We start from the raw sequence: 21348 nt of genomic DNA on the forward strand, positions 1-21348 counted from the left end.
TAATTGATGGACAGGGGGACCCTGACATCTTGGATCCCAGTCCTGTATTCATTGGTAGAAAGGTTCAAATAAGTGATTGGCATAGGGTAAACTACCAGCCCCTAGAATTAAAGTATATGAACGAGAGCTCGGAGACAGGGGCCGTCCTCGTCAGCCAGCCACCTTCTTCAAATGGAAGATGGACCAGGGAAAATGGAGGAAGACCGGAGGGGGGGGTGGGTGGGGGGGGCGCCGGGGGGAAGAGTTCCCGAAGTCTTCGGTTAGAGAGTAGAATGCTGCTGTCACAAGCTACTGAGATCAATACTCCCTCTGCCAACTGTCCTTATGCCCTCTGGTAACCCACTGTAATGGGTTATACATATTTAGCTGATGCATCATATCGAAACTGTAACTTCTTAATAAACATAATAAACTACCTTAAAATGACTTACGAATACTTGACTGCCTATCTTCGGCATCTAGTCCAGGAGCAGGTCTTGAATGGATGATCAGGTGGATCTGAATCCGACAATGGGACCGCTTTTACCAGCGGGGAGTTCCACAGGTTCAAGACCCTTAATGGCATTACCCATATCAAATGGTTAGTCCACATTCTCTTAAAGGTACACGGTACTCCACTTTACGACATCCCTTCCCCTTTACTTAAAATATACAGTTGACAATTTTTGGAATACATTTCCTGTCTAAACATGATTTGTTGCCAATCAGGTCTGTTGATAATTCAGAAAGGAAATGAACATTGAACTTTCTTAATTCTGAGTCATGTGAAATTTGAGAAAGGGTGGGGACGTTTTTCAGAAACAAAACTGAAAGTTTAAAAAAGGCAGATGAAGAATGAGCTGTAAAATGGCAACCGGGAAAGACACAGAGGATCTCACACATGAGCTGTCCTGCCCCATCTGTCTGGAGATGTTCACCGACCCAGTGTCTCTAGAATGTGAGCATCACTTCTGTAGGTCCTGCATCTCTCAGAGTTGGGACAAGGTCCCGGGAAATGTTTCCTGCCCCCAGTGTCGGCAGGTCTTCACCCAGAGGAACATCAGGACCGCTCGGATCCTGGGCAACATCGTGGAGAAGTTCAGGCTGCTCAAGGTGAAGGTGACACAGCGTGAGAAGGGGTTTTACTGTCAGGAACACGAGGAGAAGCTGAAAATGTTCTGTAAAGAAGAGCAGGAAGCGATCTGTGTGGACTGCTGGAGTTCAGAACATCAAACTCACAATGTGATTACTTTAAAAGAGGCTTCCCAGATATACAAGGTACTGGATCACTGCTCTGCTGGCACAGGTCGATTGTGGAGCTGGGATGGATGGTTGGGGTAAGGGGAAGGGGGCATGCGGAGATGGGTTTTTAAACAGGATTGGATAGGACGAATATAGGGTGAGAGAAGAGAAAGAGGGGTAGGAGAGGAGTTAAAGAAGAGGTAGAGAGAAGTTGGGAGGAGGGAAGAAATATAGCAAAGGGAAAGAGGAGGGTAGGAGTGGAAAAACAGGATTAAGAGAATGAACAGAGAGGTAGGGGAGAGGGATAGGGAGGAGGGAGGAGGGGAGAGAAGGATGGTATCAGAGTTTACAAGTTATTAAGGGGAACAAATAGGGTAGATTGTGAGGGACTATTTCTGTTCGTTGTGGAATCCAGGACTAGAGGGTACAGTCTAAAAGTCAGAGCCAAACCTTACAGAAGTGCAATTCGGAAACACGAAGGGTGATAGAAGTTTAGAACTCTCTTCTGCAAATGGCAATTGAGGCTTTGATCAATTGTTAAATTTAAATCTGAGATTGAGGGCGGAATTTCCTACTCCCACCTGAGGCAGGGATCATGGTGGGCGGGGGCACTAAACTTGGCACGATTGAAACAGTCAGTTTTCCACCAACGGGAAATTACTTTGGAATTTTGTTCTCCTGACTTTGATGGCAGATTAAAGGTGGGTAGGGTTTCCTGCTGATCCGTGTCGGGAACCACATTTCCAATCACTTGCATCTCATGAATGCTCAAAGGCCAACTCACCAGAATTATGTTGCCCTCCAAATTAACATAGAAACTAGGAGCAGGAGTAGGCCATTCGGCCCTTCGAGCCTGCTCTGCCATTCAGTATGATCATGGCTGATCACCCAACTCAATAGCCTGCTCCCGCTTTCTCCCCATATCCTTTGTTCCCTTTCGCCCCAAGAGCTATATCTAACTCCTTCTTGAAAACATACAATGTTTTGGTCTCAGCTACTTTCTGTGGTAACGAATTCCACCGGCTCACCACTCTCTGGGCGAAGAAATTTCTCCTCATCTCAGTCCCAAATGGTCTACCCCATATCCTCAGACTGTGACCCCTGGTTCTGGACTCCCACACCATTGGATAATTAGAATGGCCTGTTTCCCGGCTGTATGTAAGTGGCAAGCAGCTGCCAAGCTTCACTTCAACAATGAATTTGAGGTCCATATTTTGAAGGTGTTTTCTCTTTCTTGGGAACCTCACATAACCTCACTCATATTGAATCCTGCTTGCAAACGCTGCACCAAGGCTGGACAAGGTGGGGGTCAGTGAAGGTTGGAGGTATGGGTGGGGTAGGCTGGAAGGGTGGAGCGAAGGCTAGACAAGGGTGCCAAGCTTACGGGGGGGAAGGGTGGGGAGGGTGCCCAGGGAAGGGGGGATAATGTCAGGGGAAGGGGAAGAGAGAATGCACAGAGAAGTGGGGCATGATTGTTCGGGGAAGGTCAGGGGAGTGACTTAGAGGGCAGGTTGGTGGTGTCGACAGTGAGGTCTTTAGGGAGAAATCTCAGGGTACTGGTAATGGGGGAGGGGGGTGGGGGTGGAGAGACCAGTCACAGTCAGATGGGGGAATGGGACGCGGCAAGGCGGCAGGTCCAGGGTGAGAGCCTGGTAGGTGAAGGTCTCAGGTTGGTCATAGAGGGGGACAAGACAGGTGGCTGGGATAGCGGGAGGGGGCAGGGTCAGGGTGGGCGTGGGGATGGTAACGGGCATTAGCTCTGAGGGGAGGAAAGGCATGTGGATACGGATTGTGATAGTGTCCAGAGTAACGGGGGGATTTTCAAGGATGACAGAAGGGAGGGAAATGGTGATATTGGGTGGGTCAGGGGTGATGGGGGCACGTTGGTGGGTGACAGGGGCAGGGTGAATGGTGAAGGAACGTGTTTGAAAGGTGACATGCCATTTTCCCAAACTGACCTTGGCCACACAGTCAGTCAGTGAGATCGCTCAAAGTGGGAGGAGGGTCTTTTTGGGTGGGTGGAGTTCAAGGTCAGCACAAGTGGCTGACTAAAAGGACACCCGAATAATTATGAGGCAACTGGATGTCAGCCACACTCAACTGTGTTCTCCTCTCTATGGTTAAGCCTGCATTGCAGCAGGTTTGTTTCCAGATCGTGGGTCTCATAACATCGAGATCCCAAGCTGTCATTCGTTCTGTGCCATTTGCCATTGGCTGCAGTCAGAGGCAGGGATGAATGGAGGGAGGGAAGTGGAATGCCTCCAAAGGGCAGTCAATTCGTGACTCCAAACTCCATCCTCCTGGGTGCATGGTCATGGCTGACAAGGGACCATGTGGTTAGTATTTCTATACTGCCATGGTAATGGTCTCTCCATAGAGTCTCGAGGGTGGTGGAGACAAGTGGAAAAGTGCCCATGTGAGGCTTCTTGCACATGGCTCTCATCACCCTGGTCAAAGAGCAATGTCTCCATACGCATTCATGTATGAATGGGAGAAACACCCATCCCTGGTCCTCCAGAATGTACTTTACCTGGAAGGGGTGGAGTGGGGATGCCATGTCTAGATGGAGCCTAGGTGAAGGGTTTAGCACTTGCATGCTTGCTTTGAGATGGAGAGTAACCTGTAAAGGACATGTCCGCTCAATGTATCACTTCAATTTGTTCACACATCTACTGGGGCATCAATGATTCAGGCTGCAGGCAACCCTGCCTTGCTAATGGCTCTCATCCAGATGAGGAGAAGGAGGGCCCATCATAGGTTTTCACAGGAGGAGCATGGGCCTGAGCAGCAAGAGGCAGCAGGGCCTCTATAAGGTCAAGAGGCTGGCAAATATGGACCACTGCAAGGGCAAGCATTGGCCCGACCATGCGTGTACATCTGGCGGTGCTCTTATCTAGAAATGACCAAAAGGCAATGCCAGAGTTGCCTTCGCATGTCCCGGGATGTCATTGCTCACACCTGCCGGCTTCTTCAGAATGGGCTGCGACTACAAGGGTTCTGTAAGAGTAATGCGGAGTAACTCTTGGCCTGTAAAGAGTGAATCTGTGTCCGGGTGCCATTTAACTACGTCACCAGGAACTTCAACCCCATGAGGTAATGGCAGGGCAGGCGACTTCCTGTCTGACCCCGCCACAAGGATCGCTGAGCTCCTCACAGATGCATAGTTAATGAGCTGAAAAGCAGAAGATAGTGCGTGTTCACCGACCCAGCGGGAATCGCGCTGAGATTCCCGCCTGCCATCGGACTTAGCCTCCAGAATAGAAAATTCCGCCGTGATAGATTTTTGTCAACCAAAGGTATTGTGGGTTGTGGCATGAAGGTGGGTGTTGAGACCATCCCATTGAACAGCAGAATAGACTGAAGGGGCAAAATGGCCTGCTCCTGTTCCTATCATCTTAGTATCTAGCTATGCCAATGGGTAACCCAGTGTCTAGCCATGTATATGGGGTATTCCAGTCTCTAACTTGGCATGTTGAGTAGCCCAGTGTCAATTTCTGTATGAAGGGGAACCCTGTATCTAGCTATGTATATAGGGTATTCCAGTATCTAGCTATTTTTATGGGCTATTTCAGTGTCTAGCCTTGTATATTGAGTATCTCAGTGTATGTGGGGTACCACAATCTGTAGCTATGTATGTGGGGGATTCCAGTATCTAGTTATGCATATGGGATTTCTCCATCTCTAGCCGTGTACTTGGGGCATTCTAATATCCAGCTATGTATATGAGGTATCCTGGTGCCTAGCCTTGTATATGGGGTACCACCATCTCTAGCTATGTAAATTGAGTTTTCCAGTGTCTAGCTATGTATTTGAGGTGTCCCCCATGCCTAGCTATGCCCATGGGGTGTCCCTGTGACTAACTATGTTCATGTGGTATCCCAGTATTTATAGCTATGTATGTGTTTAAGCTGCTGCTGAGATGTCTAAGGCCTATCAATGGTTCCTGAAGGAGATTGTTTCGGTCCCAACTGCATTGACTGTCACACTGTTGACTGACCCAATGAAACCTGTCTAATTAATTTACACTCAGGTCATCAGTTTTACTGGAAATCTCATTCATTTGTCCAACTTAAATACATTAAATTGTTTCAGGAAAAATTAGAAACAACTTTGGATTTGTTGGAAAGGAAAATGAAAGAAGTGACTGAAAACAAAAAGAAAGCAGAGGCGAAGATGGAAGAACTAAAGGTAAAAATCAATTCCACTGTTAATTTTTAAAAATTAATTCACAGGATATGGCAAGGCTGGGATTTATTGTCCAACTCTAGTTGCCCTTGATGGCTTTTCACTGAAGTTGCAATCCAAGGCATTAAAAGGGTTTTAAAAAATCGCAAAATATTGCTGGAAATCTGAAATATAAACAGCAATTGCTGGAAAAACTCAGCAAGCCTAGCAGCTTCCATGGAGAGAGAAACAGTGTTAATCTTTCAGGTCTGTGACCCATCGGAACTGGAAAAAGTCAGAGACGGATCTGGTTTTCAGCAAGTACAGGGAAATGAGAAAGAGAGCAAAAATCGGAAGGGAAAGTCTGTGATAGGGTGGAAGGCAGGAGTGATTGAGACAACAGCAGAATTATTATCAGCATCTCCTGTTGAAAAAATGGGAGTGGTGGTTACAATTGAAATTGTTGACCTCAGTTTGGGGTCTGGAAGGCTGTCGAGTGACCAATTGGAAGATTGGAGAGTACGCAGAAAAGATTCACAAGAACGGTTCCAGGGATGAAGAACTTCTGTGATGTGGATAGATGGGAGAAGCTAGGGCTGTTCTCTTTGAAAAAGATAAGATTAGAAGGGAATTCAATAGAGGTGTTCAAAATCATGAGGGGTCTGGACAGAGTAGATGGAGAGAAACTGCTCCTGTTGGCAGAACGGTCAAGAACCAGAGGACACTGATTTAATTAGCAAAAGAACAAACAGCGACAGGAGGAGAAAACTTGTTGATGCAGCGAGTGGTTAGAGTCTATAATGCACTGCCTGAGAGAGTAGTGGATTCAATTGTGGCTTTCAAAAGAGAATTGGATAAGCAGCTGAAAGGATAACATTTGCAGGGCTACGCGGAAAGGGTATGGGAATGGGACTAGCTGAGTCACTCTTGCAGACAGCTGGGCCAAATAATCTCCTTCTGTGTTGTAACCATTTTTGATTCTAGGATCTAAGGAACATACTGGCCTCCCTTGCAGCATTGCTAAGGCTGCGCACGTTTGCCAGTCCTCAATTGGGCTGGAACGCACAAAAATTGAGAGGAAAAGAGGTGGGGATAATGAGGCTACATCCCAATATTTGTTTCCACCCACCACGAATAAGGCGTCATTGTGTCAAAGAGCCCGAGGGAATTCAGCGCTTGTATCTCCTCTTTACTTTCCATGTGGATTTGTAATTCTTGCTGCTGATGTTGTCCGTGAAGCACTGCTGTCAACTTTCCTCACTGTGTCAAAATGAAATCAGAATTACAGCTTAAAAGGAGGCAGACAGGGAGGGAGAGTGCACCAGCCTTGGGATGGCCTCTTACCCACAACCTTGTAGAGATGGGTGGCCCTTTGTCTTTCGATGATGAGGATCATCCTTCAAAGAGAGTAATTAAGGTGGGGAGGTGGATATAATTGCAAGGGAGACCACTCAATCTCCCTGTATTTCCTGCTACTGGGCGATTCAGTACGTCCACACACACAACAAACCATCAAATGACACTGTGTCTTCAAAAATAATTCTGTGTATTAACAGGTGTGGCAAAATATCAGGAAGAGGAATGTGATAATCTATTAACCATCAGCACTATGTGTATTCTTGGGGTGTGGGCAGTATTAGCAAGGCAGCATTTATTGCCCAAAACAAAAATAAAAAATACCAGGAAAAACTCAGCAGGTCTGACAGCATCTACGGAGAGGAAAACAGTTAATGTTTCGAGTCCGTATGACTCCTCAACAAGAGTCATACGGACTCGAAACGTTAACTGTGTGCCCCTCCGTAGATGCTGTCAGACCTGCTGAGTTTTTCCTGGTATTTTTATTTTTGTTTTGGATTTCCAGCATCCGCAGTTTTTTGCTATTATCTTAGTATTTATTGCCCATCCTTAGAGACCCTGGTGGTGCTCATTTATCTGCCTATTGTTAGGCTAACAAAGTTCTTGAATGTCCTGCCGAAAGTGTGCTTGCGCTTCCTGGGTAGACTTTGGAAACCTGAAATACGGGTGCTATGTGACCTTATTTCTAAACTATGGAATTTTACAGTGCAGAGGAGACCAGCTCTTTGAAAGGGCCACACGATTAGCCCCAGGCCCCTGCTCTTTTCCCATGGTTTTGCAGCATTTTTCCTTTTCAAGCATAAATCCAGAAAAGTTGCTTTCGAATCAGCTTCCGCCATCTTTTAGACAGTGAATTCCAGATCGTAACAAGAAGGGAAGTCTCTCTGTCACATTAGTAAGAATGTCCCGCCATCTTTTTGTGGCAGGTACAAGCGGAGCAGCTGACGGGCACAATCAGAGAAGAATTTGAGAAGATGCACAAGTTCCTGAAGGAGCAAGAAGAAGCCATGAGAAATCAACTGAGGCAAGTAGAAGAAAATATATTAAAGGGATTGGAGGAAAACGTCAAAGCAACTATGGGGGAAGTATCGGCTATTGAGAGAAGAATCTCAGAGGTACAGACACGACTAAAGATGACAGAGGCTGAAGAGATGCTCAAGGTAGTAACTAATATTGGCAAAAAAAGGTTGGCTTAATTAGGGAATTACATTTGTTCCGACATTAATTCCTGTTTTTTTTCCCCTCTCTATTTAGGGTATTAAGGACCTTCTCACCAGGTGCGTTCTATCCCATTTTGTGTACTAATCCTGAGCTTTTTTTTGTTTCTGTTGCTCACACACATAATCTGTCTTCCCAGTTGTGATGCCCAGCCCCAGCTCCCAGAGGAAGTTATTGTTGAGCTGACAACGGAAGTGTTCGGTGAGCCCTTCCAGTTTTTCAGAGTGTGGAAGGAGATGAGGAGAATAATCGAGCCAGGTAAGCGTCGGAGTCCCTTCTCCATCCATTGCCTCCACTTTGCTTAGTCACTAGTGGGAGAATGGGGTTAAGTATTCAACCTTCCATTGACTTCAGCAGAAATGGTAATTGGGCTGTTTGTATAATGGGTGCCCAATCCGGAAAGCTGGATTTATGCCCTGGGTGGCAAGTTGAAAATCACTCCATATACTTTCCCTTGTGCAGTAACTGTTTTTCCATTTTGTAGCAGCTGTTTAGAGAAATGCCTTCGTGCACTGTGACTTGCTGTAGTCATGTGACTTCTGAAGTGAACTTTTGTAGATAAAGGTTGGAGGGCAGAGCCTTTTTATCCATGTTTTTTTCTTTTTATGTAAAGGAGATGTTTGGAGGAATGCCTTTGGGCTCTGTTGCTTTTGTGTACTGTGGCTTGCCATAATTATGTGACCTTTGATGTCATCCTTTGTTGATAATAGCTTGAGGACAGAAGCTGTTTGATCCACCACATGGAACAAAAATCGCCTTTATTTGATCCAGTAATAAATATCTAAGTAGGATTCACACTGTTCAGTGAATGTTCTTGGGTATACATTATCTACAGACTGTGATGTATGACTCAGGCCAAATTGGAGTAAAACCAATTTGTTAGAGCAATGATCCATGTTCTTGTCTTTACGGACTGTACTGGTATCCACGTTAAAACCTTGCGGAGGTAAACAGAAGTAGAAGTCCCATTAATTTACTCATCTCAAATTGCTGAAATCTTTGTTCTCCAATTTTGGATTTATCCTACCAATGAGACAACAGTGCCAAAAATAGCCCTTTTTCCAATTTACAAGGACCCCACATTTTAAAAGGACAAGCCAGAAAATACAGCACTGTTAATAGTCTGAAAGACAGCACCACCAACAATGTAGCACACTCTCAGTACTACACTGCTGGGAAAATCATCATAGATTTTATGCACATGTCGCTACAGTGGGACCTGCACCCATGACTTTCTGACTCAGAGGTGGCAGTGCTGCCAACTGAGCCACAGCTGACACCAAGTAGCTAATGTGTGCTACAGTTAGCTCAGTTAGCTGGACGGCTGGTTTGTGATGCAGAGTGACGGCAACAGTGTGGGTTCAATTCCTGGACCGACTGAGGTCATCCATGACTGACTGAGGTAATCTCAACCTTGCCCCTCGCCTGAGGCACGGTGACCCTCAGGTTAAACTCACCACTAGTCGTCTCTCCCTTGAATGAGACAGCAGCCTAGGGTCCTCTGGGACTCCAGTGACTTTCATTCAACATGTGCTTCATGTGGGAGAGAAGTGGCTATGGTCTAAGAATGGACATTCAACCCCTCTTTGAAAGGAAGAGGCAAAATCTGCTGATTCAGAGGCAAGATCATTGCCAACTATACACAGCTAACAATTAGAAGGTATGCCTTGTTATTTAACTTTAATGTGAATTATTACACATGAGAAGGTCCAATTTAGATATATTGCCACTTGCCATTCATCAAACAGGTCTGGGTGCCACCTTAAATATCCTTCAAGGGCAAGGGTGGTGTAATAAATATTGAATTGAACTTGCCCCAGTTACTACTCTTTCATGAGCGGGTGAAGTTGCAAGTGAGATTATTTAACTCTGTGGTCCAGTCCCATCCAGCCATTAGAAAGGACTTCACTACTGCTTAGAAAGAGCTTAAATACAGCAGGCCAGGCTCAGAGTTGGGGAGACGGGGATCATTCAGTTTCTGATCGATGAGGACTGGAACTGTTGTGAGATGTTTATGTTCAATAAATTGATGCGAACCTGTGCTGAGTAAATAGGGCAGAAGAAATAGTGAGGAATCCCTTCAGAGGCCCTGTCCCCGAGGCTCCACAGTTCTTGGGCTGCATAAGCAAAGGGGGCGATGGCCCATCACTGTCTCGTGATTCACTCCTGTTTTTCTTATAGTCGCAACTCCCCGTTGTGTTCTCTTTCAGTTCCGGCGTCCCTCACCTTGGACCCAAACACAGCAAACACCCAACTCATCATTTCGCAGGACCTGCTGAGTGTGAAGTACAGCAACGACAGGGAAGATGAGGAGCAAGATTGTCCTGATACCCTGGAAAGATTCAATGAATACCTGTATGTTTTGAGCTCACAGTGTTTCACATCGGGGAGACACTACTGGGAGGTGGATCTTAGAAACAAGGTCCAGTGGGTTATAGGTGTCTGTGGAGAGTCTGCCAGCAGGAAGGGAGACATCTTCGTGGCATGTACAGAAGGATACTGGGTCATAAGTTTGTTTAATGAGAATAATTATAGAGCATCAAACTTGGAACATACCAGCATTCCTGTTGAAGTGAAGCCTTGGAAGTTGGGAGTTTCCCTGGACTATGAGGCGGGACAGATTACATTTTACAATGCTGATAACATGTCTCACCTGTACACTTTTACTGACACATTCACTGAGAAACTCTATCCCATTTTTAGCCCCTGTAATAACCTAACTGGCAAAAACAGTGAACCACTCACATTACTCACTGGTTAACAGGCCTCTTGTTTTTCTATCTTATATATCAAAAGGTGAACTTAGGCATCAGTCACCCATTCTACACTCTGCTTGATATTCAGTCTCATTGGCTTCAATAGAACTGAATATCAGAGGCTGAATTTTCAATTGAGGTGGGCAGGCCCTCAGTTTGGCGCCACCAGCCATTGCGCTGGTTTACCACCACAATCCTGACCTTGACCCATTTTCAAAGAGGCAGGGTCAGAGGTCGGAGGTAGCCAATTGTCTGCAAAAATTATTTAAGGGACTTATTAAGGCCCTATTCTTGCACCAGCTGGGATCTCCGGTCGGCAATGCAGACAGACCACATTGGCCTGGGTATGGAACAGGCCAGCCTGGTGGGCTCAGGGCATGAAGTTGGGGTCAGCAGAGAGTGGGAGTGGGGTGCGGGGGGAAGTGGGGTGGTGTGATGGTGAGGGATACCGTGATTGTTCACACAGGAAATGCTACTCGCCACGGGCCACGTCTGGAGGGGGCAGCACTTCCAGTATCACGCCCAAGCAGCTGTGGCAATTTTAAGAAACAACAAAAAAAGATCTGACCTTCACCATCTCTGTCTCTATCTTCAGTTCAGCAGCTCCCACCTCGGCCGGTGCATCTGCTGATCTGTGAGTATTAGAGGGCATCCTATTGGTCCTCCAGCGTCAGCAGTCCACCTGCTGTCCCTGATTGGATGGTGAGCCTACTCCCTGGCCTTTAATTGGCTCCTCATTTCAGAATAATGGTGGACATGCCTTGAACACATGGGGGCAGGGTAGGTTGGGAAGATGGGGTGAGGGGACGTGGTGGTCTGGACCAGCAATTAGTGCCAGGTCAGGTTCCTGACCCCTCAATGAAAATTTAGCCTCAAATAGTTGGCAACAAATGTGATTCTGCCTGTTTTACAATCTCACCCATGTCAAATTTCACCCCCACCTTTCTTTCTGCCTGTGTCAATCTATCTTGCTATATTTGTCTATCTACCTGTCTACACCTAGTTGTCTATCTGTCCACCTGTGTATTTGTGATATTTACACATTCCAACATCATTCACTTATTACCTGGAATAGTAAGACAGCCACAGTGGACACTTACCAACAATGACATTGGTGTGGATGTGGGCTGGAGACAACCTCACTTCCAAGAGGCAGCTCAGCTTGCTGCAACTATCACTTTCCCTATTGTTGTTTTAAAGAATTTTATGATATTCATTATTACATTAATAATTACATTATCACACTGCTTCATATTCAGCTTAGCTATGATACAGCAACAGTAGGGAGATCAAAGAGTTAAATTGTGAGTACAGGTTGCATAAACTTGTCATGCATTCCTTGTGTACAATGGGTGATCAACGCTGATGAAAAGATGAAACAGAAACTATTTTGTTTCTGATGGGAGAATTAACAAAAGCAGGGCTTGCCTCTTCATACAAAAGATAGTGGTAATCTGGAACTCTCTCTTTCAAAAATCTGTGGATATTGGGAGATAGATGGAACTTTCAGCACTGAAATGGGAAGATCTTTTGTTGGATAAGGATATCAAGGGATATGGAGCAATGCAGGCAAATGGAGTCAAGGTACGGATTAGCAATGATCTGAATGAATGGCATAATAGGCTCGAGGGACTGAATAGCTCCCTCTTGTTCCTATGTCACCGTCAGCTCAGACCCCGTATCCAGGGCAGTGCTGCAATAATGTCTCGGCTTGACAGTGCGCAGCGCATTGTAGGAATGGGCCAGTAGGGTGATGAGCTGATCTCAGTTGTGATTTAGGTGCTGGCAAAGGAGCTACATTTGGTTTCATTGGCAGCAAGGGTTGGCGGGGTGAGGGCTGGGTGTTGGGGGTGCGGTGGGGAGGTTGAGGAGGTGGGCAGGGAGGGCAAGGGGGCATGTAGGAACCAGCCAGAGGTCCAACTCCTGATTGCTATAGCCAAATCTTTCATGAAAAATGTGCACGTCTGGATGGCAGGTGAGAGCAGCTAGCCCACTGCTCACACTCTGGGTTAAAGCACTGGAAGGTAATGCAAAGCACTGAACACCAGCCAAGGGGCAGCACTTCAGAAGTGGATTATTGGGCTTGATTACAAAAAAACACATAAAGGAAAAAAAAAGAAAGAATTTGCAATTTTACAGCACCTTTCAAGACCATTCACAGCCAATGAAATATTTTGGAAGCATAGCCACTGCTATAATGTAATAAACAACACAGGCAATTTACACAGAGCAAACTTCACAAACAGCAATAATGCTGCATAATATATCAAACAAAGGGACAAACCAGTTGGGTTGAATGGGCTGTTTCTGTGATGTAAGTTTGATGCAATTCAATGTAATATATACTTTAATCTTATATATATATTGTGATTAACTTTTGCTAAGCTTCAGAAAACATGAATTAAAATGGCTTTGATGGTTATTCCTATTTCATAACTCAGAAACACTGTCAATTAGCCAGAATATTTGAAATTTGTACAGTCCTGATGTTGATGTAAGAAATAATAAGTCTGCCTGCATCATTATCTCAATCTTTAGATTTTGAAGAGTGGAATTTCTGAATAATCTCATCATATATATTTATTTATTGCAAGTGTGTAACCTTTGCTCCTGGACACATTTCTCTGTTATTCCTGAATCCTCCTCCCTATTGACCACCTTTCCAACAAAACTAAAATTGGCTCATGAACATGAGCCCTCCTGAGATCTACACCTCAAAGTGGTTTCAATCTTGACAATTAAAATGCGGAGGGAAGAGGGAGTCAGAGTCTGGGCCTTATGTGTGTTCATTGGCCCAAGATCCTCCCTCCTACCCCGTTTGCTTTAATGTGAAGGAAAAATGCAAGCAGACAAACACAGGATGCTGCAGAGTGTACTGAGAAAGCAGATTTAATGTAATTAGTAAAAGCAGAAATAGTGATATGAGGAAAAACCTTTTCACGCAGCGAGTGGTTAAGGTCTGGAATGCTCTGCCTGATAGCATGGTGGGGCTGGTTCAGTTGAAGCATTCAAAAGGGAATTACACTGTTATTTGGGCAGAATGTGCAGAGCTATGGGGATAAGGCAGGAGAATGGAACCAGTTGCTCATTCAGAGAGCTGGCACAAACATGATGGGCCAAATGGCTTTCTTCTGCACCGCATCAATTCTGTGATTCTGTGAATTATATCACCAGTTCTCAATAACCCTGTAAAGGTGTACAAACCCCTTTTCCTGTACTTTTTCACCCCCTTTTGCTTTTTCCTGTCGCTATTCTTAATATACAAATATGAGAGAGGCACTAAACGACCAGCTGGTCCAACAAGACAGCCTCACATACATGATGGCTGGGGCACCACTGGATACTTCCTACACAGCTATACGCCCCCACTCTCCCCCATCCGCCCCCCCCACCCCCCACCCCACCCCACCGGCCACAACCCTTCAAACAACCTGCAGCCATGTAATCTCCTGGGAGATGTGAAATGCCAAAGAAAAAATAAATCTAGGTCAATTTGGGGGGGGGGGGGGGGCAGGGGGTGGTGATTGGGGGTGAAGGGGGGAGGGAATAAATCTCTGGATAAATCCTTTCTGATCCCCTTGGGCAATCAACAGCAGTCCAGGACATAGAGCAAGCATTATCTATAACCATACTTACCATGCATATGTTACAATCTCTACTCCAGTCAAGAACTGGTCCACCTCCCTCTTGAAGCGACTCAACAATGACAACACCAGTTGGCAATGTATTCCAGAGACTCACTACTCTATGAAAAGAGGAACACATATTTTCTCTGCTGGCTGGGGACTAATGTAGTGGGAATCGTAAAAGGATTGATCTCAACAGGGTGTCATTTCACTCTCGCCTCCCACTTTCCATTGGTCTGTCCAATAGTTTTTTTATAAGTTCATTTATGGGATGTGGGTGTCACTGGCTAGACCAGCATTTATTGCCCATTCCTAGTTGCCCTTGAGAAGGTGGTGGTGAGCTGCCTTCTTGAACCGCTGCAGTCCATGTGGTGTAAGTACACCCACAGAGCCGTTAGGAAAGGAGTTCCAGGATTTTGACCCAGCGACAGTGAAGGAACGGTGATATAGTTTCAGGTCAGGACGGTCCGTTGGTTGGAGGGGAACTATCAGGTGGTGGTGTTCCCATTGCCTCGATTTGGTCCATGAATCGCTGGCTAGAAAACCATAGTGACGGCTGCTTTTCAAAAATTTAATGATGACCAGCAGCTCTGTAGTCCCAGCAGCGCCAGCTGAGAGGAGTGGTTACTGCTGGGGCTACAGTCAGTCCAGACAAAGAGGAGCTTGGACTTCAGATAAGTCCGAGGTATCGCTGGCTCCAGGGTCACAGGTCCTGCACAGTGAGGGGTAAGAGGGGCCAGGTTTGAGAGGCCAGAGTGGGAGGGTAACGTAGGAGGGTAAAGGATGACCTTGGGAGGGAGTGTGCCTCTAATGGGCTCATGGGACCCACAAAGGAGTTTCCCCCCCCTTTACCTGACACTAGACAGCACAACTAAAGCTCCCGGGCTTCCCAAGTGATATGGCCTCTCTATGCCATGGTGAAATAGCAGCAGGGGGTAGGGTGGGAGTGGGGTGTTGGGGGATTGAATGGGGGGGTGGGGAATGAAGCCCTTAAGTGGCCATTAATTAACCCAAGGCCTCCATTGTTCCCCCTTAAAATTTGAGATATAGGTTGTGTGGGTGGGCAAGCAGGCCACACACTGGATTTTATGAGCCACTCACCCCCACCTCACCGCCTTCAAACCTGCTGGTGAGGGAGCATAAAATCCAGCCCCGTAGGTCTGCTTCTAAGCGGTAGGGTTCACAGGTTTGGAAGGCGCTGTCGAAGAAGCCTTGGCGAGTTGCTGCAGTGCATCTTATATAATAGTAATATCCCACTTCCACTCTGTGACACACTTCCTCTTCATCAGGGATGGGAGAGCAGCACCGCCTCAGATGTGAATTCACTGACGTAACATCTCCTATTCAGAATGTAATCATGAGATTATTTATTAATTCTGAAAATAACATCTTTTGCATAAATATATGCAAAACAAGCTTCAGATAGACTCGCTGTATTGAGTTATTTTATAATTCAAAGGCACTTCTAATATCCCCAGCCTCATCAATTATTGATGCTTGTCCAAATATTTATCTTGAAAATATGTCAAATTTGCCGTTAAAATAGATGACTTCAGGTCATGTTGACCCTATTATATTTGGGAAACACTCAACTGGAAAATACGTTGTATTTGGGCTCCTGGTGCACAGAGGGACTCAGATTATGGTCGTCCTCCTATGGTGTATCTGCAGATAGCTGCACTGAGGTTAATGTATCCCTGGGCATTTTGTTCTGTGGAATGTGCAAGCCTGCAATATTCAGCCTCAGAGAGCCTCTCACTGTGGAAAGTCTGCAGGTCTCAGGAAAAGCAAATGATTTATTTTCTAGTCGAATCTATGTATCACAGAAAAAAACCTCAATAACCTATGCTACTGTTTATGCTCCACATGAGTCCATTCCTATTGTAATGACTTTGTCCAACCCTGTCCCTAGTTTCTTGCCTCACTATCCCACCTCATGTACACAACAAACCTTCCCCACAGCCACTGCCTCTAACTGTGAGTTCCACATTCTCCTCACACTCTATTTAAAGAAGGTCCTCCAAATTAAGGTGGAAATGATGAACCTCCAAGGCTTTCCGGCATCAGTTGGTTTTTCGTGGGAGGCCAATGTGCCCAGGGAAGATCCGGAGAAACACAGAGGCCTGTGTTGTGACATGTGGGATTACTTGGCCTCAACAGGAAATCACTGCATCTTTCCATAGATATGTTTTGCAAATGGACAGTCCAGGAACAGGTGGGTAACTGCTAGTTCCCTGGCTGGCTACCAGTAATTGTCAGCTGTGGCTTATTTGTTAGTGCTTTTTTGCCTCTGAATCAGAACGTTATGTGTTCAAGTCTAGAGACTGGAGCTGAAAATCTTAGTTGCTGCTGCAAGTACTGAGGGAATGTTGCACTGTAAACAGATATTATGGCACAGCAGATGGTAAATGCTAAGCTGCTCAGATCCCAAAGGGAAATTTGAAACAACTGCCACAACTTCTTTGCAATTTGTATATTTTGAGATGCAAGCCTTAAATACAGTAGTAATAAGACCACCAAGTCTTATAGTTTCTTACAAACTAAATTAAACCTTTATTAATAGAATAAATGATTTTAAGCACGATAGATAGATCTACAAATTACTACTATGATAACTTCTAAATTCCCTAATTAATCTAACTCCCAGTTACACCTCCTTTAAGGCAACAGTAAAACACATAGGTTTATAGCAAAGTAACACACAATACTCTGAACAGTCGAATTCAAAGTGAATTTTTCTTAATTTTGGTTCCTTGTAGACAGCAGCTTGAGGCTTAGATGCTGGAGGCTTTTCACATGTGTTAGATCTTATAATGCCTGCCCTTACACACAGCCTTCTGTCCTTTTTACATATTTCTCCCTTTTCAATGTAAATCCCATTGCCCCAATATGTATTTTCAACTCTACTTTTCTAATAATAAAAATCTTTCATAGTGCCAATTTTATCAGTAAGCTTTGGGAAAAATAAACACACTGTTTGGCTTAGCTTCTGTTGGCTAGGTGTAACACCTTACCACCTCTATCATTCTATGATTCTATGAAATTGATGCTCATTTATCTTATGACTGTTAGTGAGTCTTTGCCAATCGGCTGTTGTAGGATTTCCTACAATAACAACAGTGACTTCAATTTAAAAGTACCTTCATTGCCTGGGGCGCACTTTAAATTAAAAAGTCTTGCATTTGCGTGGCACTTTTCATGACCTCAGTATGTCCCAAAACGTTTTGGGATGTATTGAGGTGGTGAAAGACGCTATATAAATGCAAGCTCTTCCTTTATTCAGTTAATGGATTGCCATATACACTGCATTTCACCAGAGAGAATTGCAGTCTGCCCTGAGTTCAGTCTGAAACAGATTTACAGTACTATTGAGTACAAGGGGATATTAATCCCTGCCTTCTCCCTCCATATTCAACCTTCCCTCCTTGCATGAATTCAGTATTCCCTTTTGGCTCTGTTTTGGCCTTTGTCTTAAAATAGTTTTATTCTCTCTGAGTAAAATTGGATGGGACAGAGTCCAGTTATAATTGCCCGAGTATTGGCAGCGCAGTAACATTGTCGCTGGGACGTCATTGCAAATCAGGAAGCACCCAGTGTGTGAGCATGGCTCCCAGGCAACTGCAGGAGAGTTTGGACTGAGGAGACAAGTTGTGCTATTTGTCTTGATGTTATTTCAATGACATGGTTATGTTGGGGTGTGGGCACAACTTCTTGATGCAGCTGCACAGGCCACAGATGATGAGTTGAGTAGTGAGTCCAAAGATGAGCACAGCGAGGAGAATGCTGAGGGCATGGAGCCAGACGTCAGTAACCTCCAGGAAGGCAGGGACACTAGGGACGCCTTGATCCAATGCTCCCTCAGCTAGGCTACCAAAGATCAGCTTCAAACTCATGCAAGGTCAGCCGCCTCCATCCCGGATGTCTGAAAGGACACTTTCATTTGAACACAAAGAACACTCAGCAATAAAGTTCAGGGCAACTTAAGTCCAGCATTACATACTGATGTACCCTGCACTAATAAAATAAAAAGGTGAAGCATACTCAGGCCATGTTGACAAAGACAAAATTTATATTATTTTGACAATTTCAGACTATTTATATAAAATTATCTGGCCTTCTTTCCCAGACCAGTGTACATTAAGTAAACATAAATGAACATAGAATCACCCATGACCTATCTGTCTTGTGCTCATGGTCTCTTTAACTTATGTTTGCAAATGCTACGTCTAGGTGCTCCCCCTCGCTGGCAGCAGCATTGGAGAGAGCCTGCTGACCCTGCTGTCTTGTTGGCCTCGATGACCTTGGTGGTCAGTGGATCTTGTGCTGGCCCCGCCTGGAGGAAGCGGTCATTCCCACAGCTGGCATCTCCTCAGTTGCCGCAGCCTCATCAGATGCCACGGTCACTGGCGGAGGGGCGGAGGATCTGCTGCCGTCACCTGGAGTGCCCTGAGAGGACCCCACAGAGACGACAGGCAAGTCATGCGCCAACGTGAGGTTGCTGTGTACCTCCATGCACACAATTGATGGACGGGCACCTAGCTGGGATACTGGGTGCCTCTTCCATTTCCCACACTGACACTGACCACCTGTGGTCAGTGCCTGTGTGGGGGCTTGCAGGCCCAAGAGCAAACCCAGGAACCCCTCATTCTGTTCCTGCAGCTGCCTATCCATGAGAGTCACCACTCTCTCAATGGAGGAGGCAATGCGCTCACCCATGACTGTCAACACAGTGCTCATGCTCTGTGTGGACTCCTCCATCACAGAGAACATTGCGCATAGACCCTCATGGATCGCCATCATATCCTCCTGCACATCTCGCTGGACATCCAGCATCTTCCGCCTAATGGACGACTCCAGAGGCTCAGCATCAGCCTTTGACTGAGCATCATCCTGGTCCCCAACAGTCCTTCGACTTCCGGCGCCCTGGGCCTCTGCCTGCACCTCAAGCAAGTGTGAAGTGCCCTCACCAAGTGCACCAAGAAATTAGCCTCTGATCTATTGCTCACCAAGGTGCTGGTATCTACACTGGTGCCTGCTTCAGAGAGCAGGTGTGACGCAGGAGACAATGATGTCTGGTGGTCCTCCAGCGTCAGGGGTGGCCCTTCGGCGTCTGCAGATGGGACGCCTGCTGGCGAACCTGAAAGGGAGAAGAAGGACATGTAATTAGCTAAAGACATCTGTTGTGGTCACTTTGACAAACGGACTACAGGAGTCTCAGGTACAGGTCATGATCTTTTATTCGAGCAATTGCAAGGAGAGTTCAGCTTGCCTGGAGAGACTTTAAAATAAATAAAATATTCTCATAACAGTTTTAAAAACAGAAATAAGGCATTGACTTGTCCCTTATCTTCTTCTCAAACAACATTTTATTGTCTCAAAAGTAACTCAGTAAATTGTGTCTGACCCGTTTCTTTTAGAATTACCCCAGATTCATTAACTCGGCCAAAAATTGGATTTCTGCCAAACTTTGTCAAGGTCTTGAGCTTAGCTTCATATCTTGGGAACAGACTTACAAATACAAAAGCTTGCAGCATTTGAATTAGTGCCAATTGTTGTCAAACCTTTTAAAATGAAAATTCCCTTTTGAGAACTTTATCAGGAACCAAACCTCAAAGCCCTGGCTACCAAGCCCTAAGTAATTCATTCCCTTTCAATAAATTCTCCTTTACCATAAATTCTTACTTACTTTCTTCCCCCTAACAACACTGCACTGTCACTGAGCATGCCAGGCACCCTGGTGAGACAATGGAGATCTGCATCACGGTGCCACCATCTTCCAATGATCAGTGGGGACTCCAGGTTTGAGGCTCCCTGTAGAAGAAACTACACTAGAATGGTTGCACAATCCGAAAGTCTCACCTCTGTGCACTGCACTCTTACCTTCGTCTGACAGCCCTGCCTCTCCACGGCTGGTTGCATGAGGAAGGTGCTGGCTTTCCAGCTCTAGGACATCCTGTTCGAACCTGGTGAGCAGCAGTAGGTTGGGCGGGTCTCCAAGCCCTCTTGGCTTGGTTATGGTTTGTCTTCTCCTGAAAGGACAGAGGAACATTGATTAGTCCACTCTCTACCTGCAGCGCCATTGCAGCCTTGCCAATCTCAGCTAAGGAACACCTTGCAGGGCGCATCCGAGTTGTGGCCCTCAAGCCGCAAGGCACTCAGTCCAAGCAGCCAGGGCTCACCCCCTTGGCCAGCTCCAGCGTCATTGACAGTTGGCACTCAGACTCTAGCACCCCTGAGGTCCACGGGGGGTGGGGGAAGGGGCGGGGGCCAGACCTTAACACTTCTGCAAACTGACCCATGCCAACATGGTACTCACCCTTCCTGAGTGTAGCAGGCCATTGAAGCGCTTCCGGCACTGCACCCATGTGCGCTACACCACGTCATAGCTGCTCACCCGGGCTACCACCTGCTCCCATGCCCTCTTGGTGAGGTGCGGTAGCCTCCTCCTCCCATCTCTGGGGATGAGGGTGTCTGTCCTGGCAGCCACCTCCCACAGCAGGACCGTGAGGCACTCTTCTGAAAAGCAGGGGGGGGGTGCCGTGTGTACACTGCTGCTGCACTCGAGTGCGTCTTCAGAACGGTAGCCAGACGCTCTTCCCTGGTAGCCTTTTTGGGGCTACCTGGGCCTTCATTATACCGGCCGCCAGGTTGCCATGGGACCTGGCAGCAAATAGGACCTCCACCCCCTGCTCGGTCCTTTCCGGCCAGTGACGAGTCGCGTTTCACGCTGGATGGGCCTTAACTGGCCTGCCAATGTGAAATCCTGGTCGGGGCATAACGGCGGGCAGCGGTCGGTTGCATAGCCACCCCCTGGGCCTGGCTGCCCGATGGGAGAAAAAACCAGCCCATATTCTGCAGTCCCACATCACATCCGAGTTCACTAAAACGCACCAGATTCTCACTGTGAAAGAGCAGCATTTCATCAGAGGTGAAATTGAAGAGAATTTATGTCGGATGGAGGAAAAGTTGCAGAAACGAACGGAGCAAAAAGATGATCCGATATTCCT

At 46.2% G+C, this 21348-nt stretch overlaps 1 protein-coding gene across 1 annotated transcript; it reads left to right on the plus strand.

Moving 5' to 3' along the window:
• The first annotated feature begins 831 nt into the window (after nt 1-831).
• LOC144695739 (zinc-binding protein A33-like) lies at nt 832-13164 on the plus strand. The gene is made up of 6 exons (XM_078566704.1): nt 832-1257; nt 5314-5409; nt 7668-7901; nt 7996-8018; nt 8099-8217; nt 10170-13164. Exons 1-6 carry the CDS (start codon nt 835-837, stop codon nt 10718-10720), a joined length of 1446 nt encoding a protein of 481 aa, XP_078422830.1. The 5' UTR covers nt 832-834; the 3' UTR covers nt 10721-13164.
• The last annotated feature ends 8184 nt before the right edge of the window (nt 13165-21348 follow it).

This window comes from Cetorhinus maximus, chromosome 21 (assembly GCF_964194155.1).
Source record: "Cetorhinus maximus chromosome 21, sCetMax3.hap1.1, whole genome shotgun sequence".
Classification (NCBI taxonomy): Eukaryota; Metazoa; Chordata; class Chondrichthyes; order Lamniformes; family Cetorhinidae; genus Cetorhinus; species Cetorhinus maximus.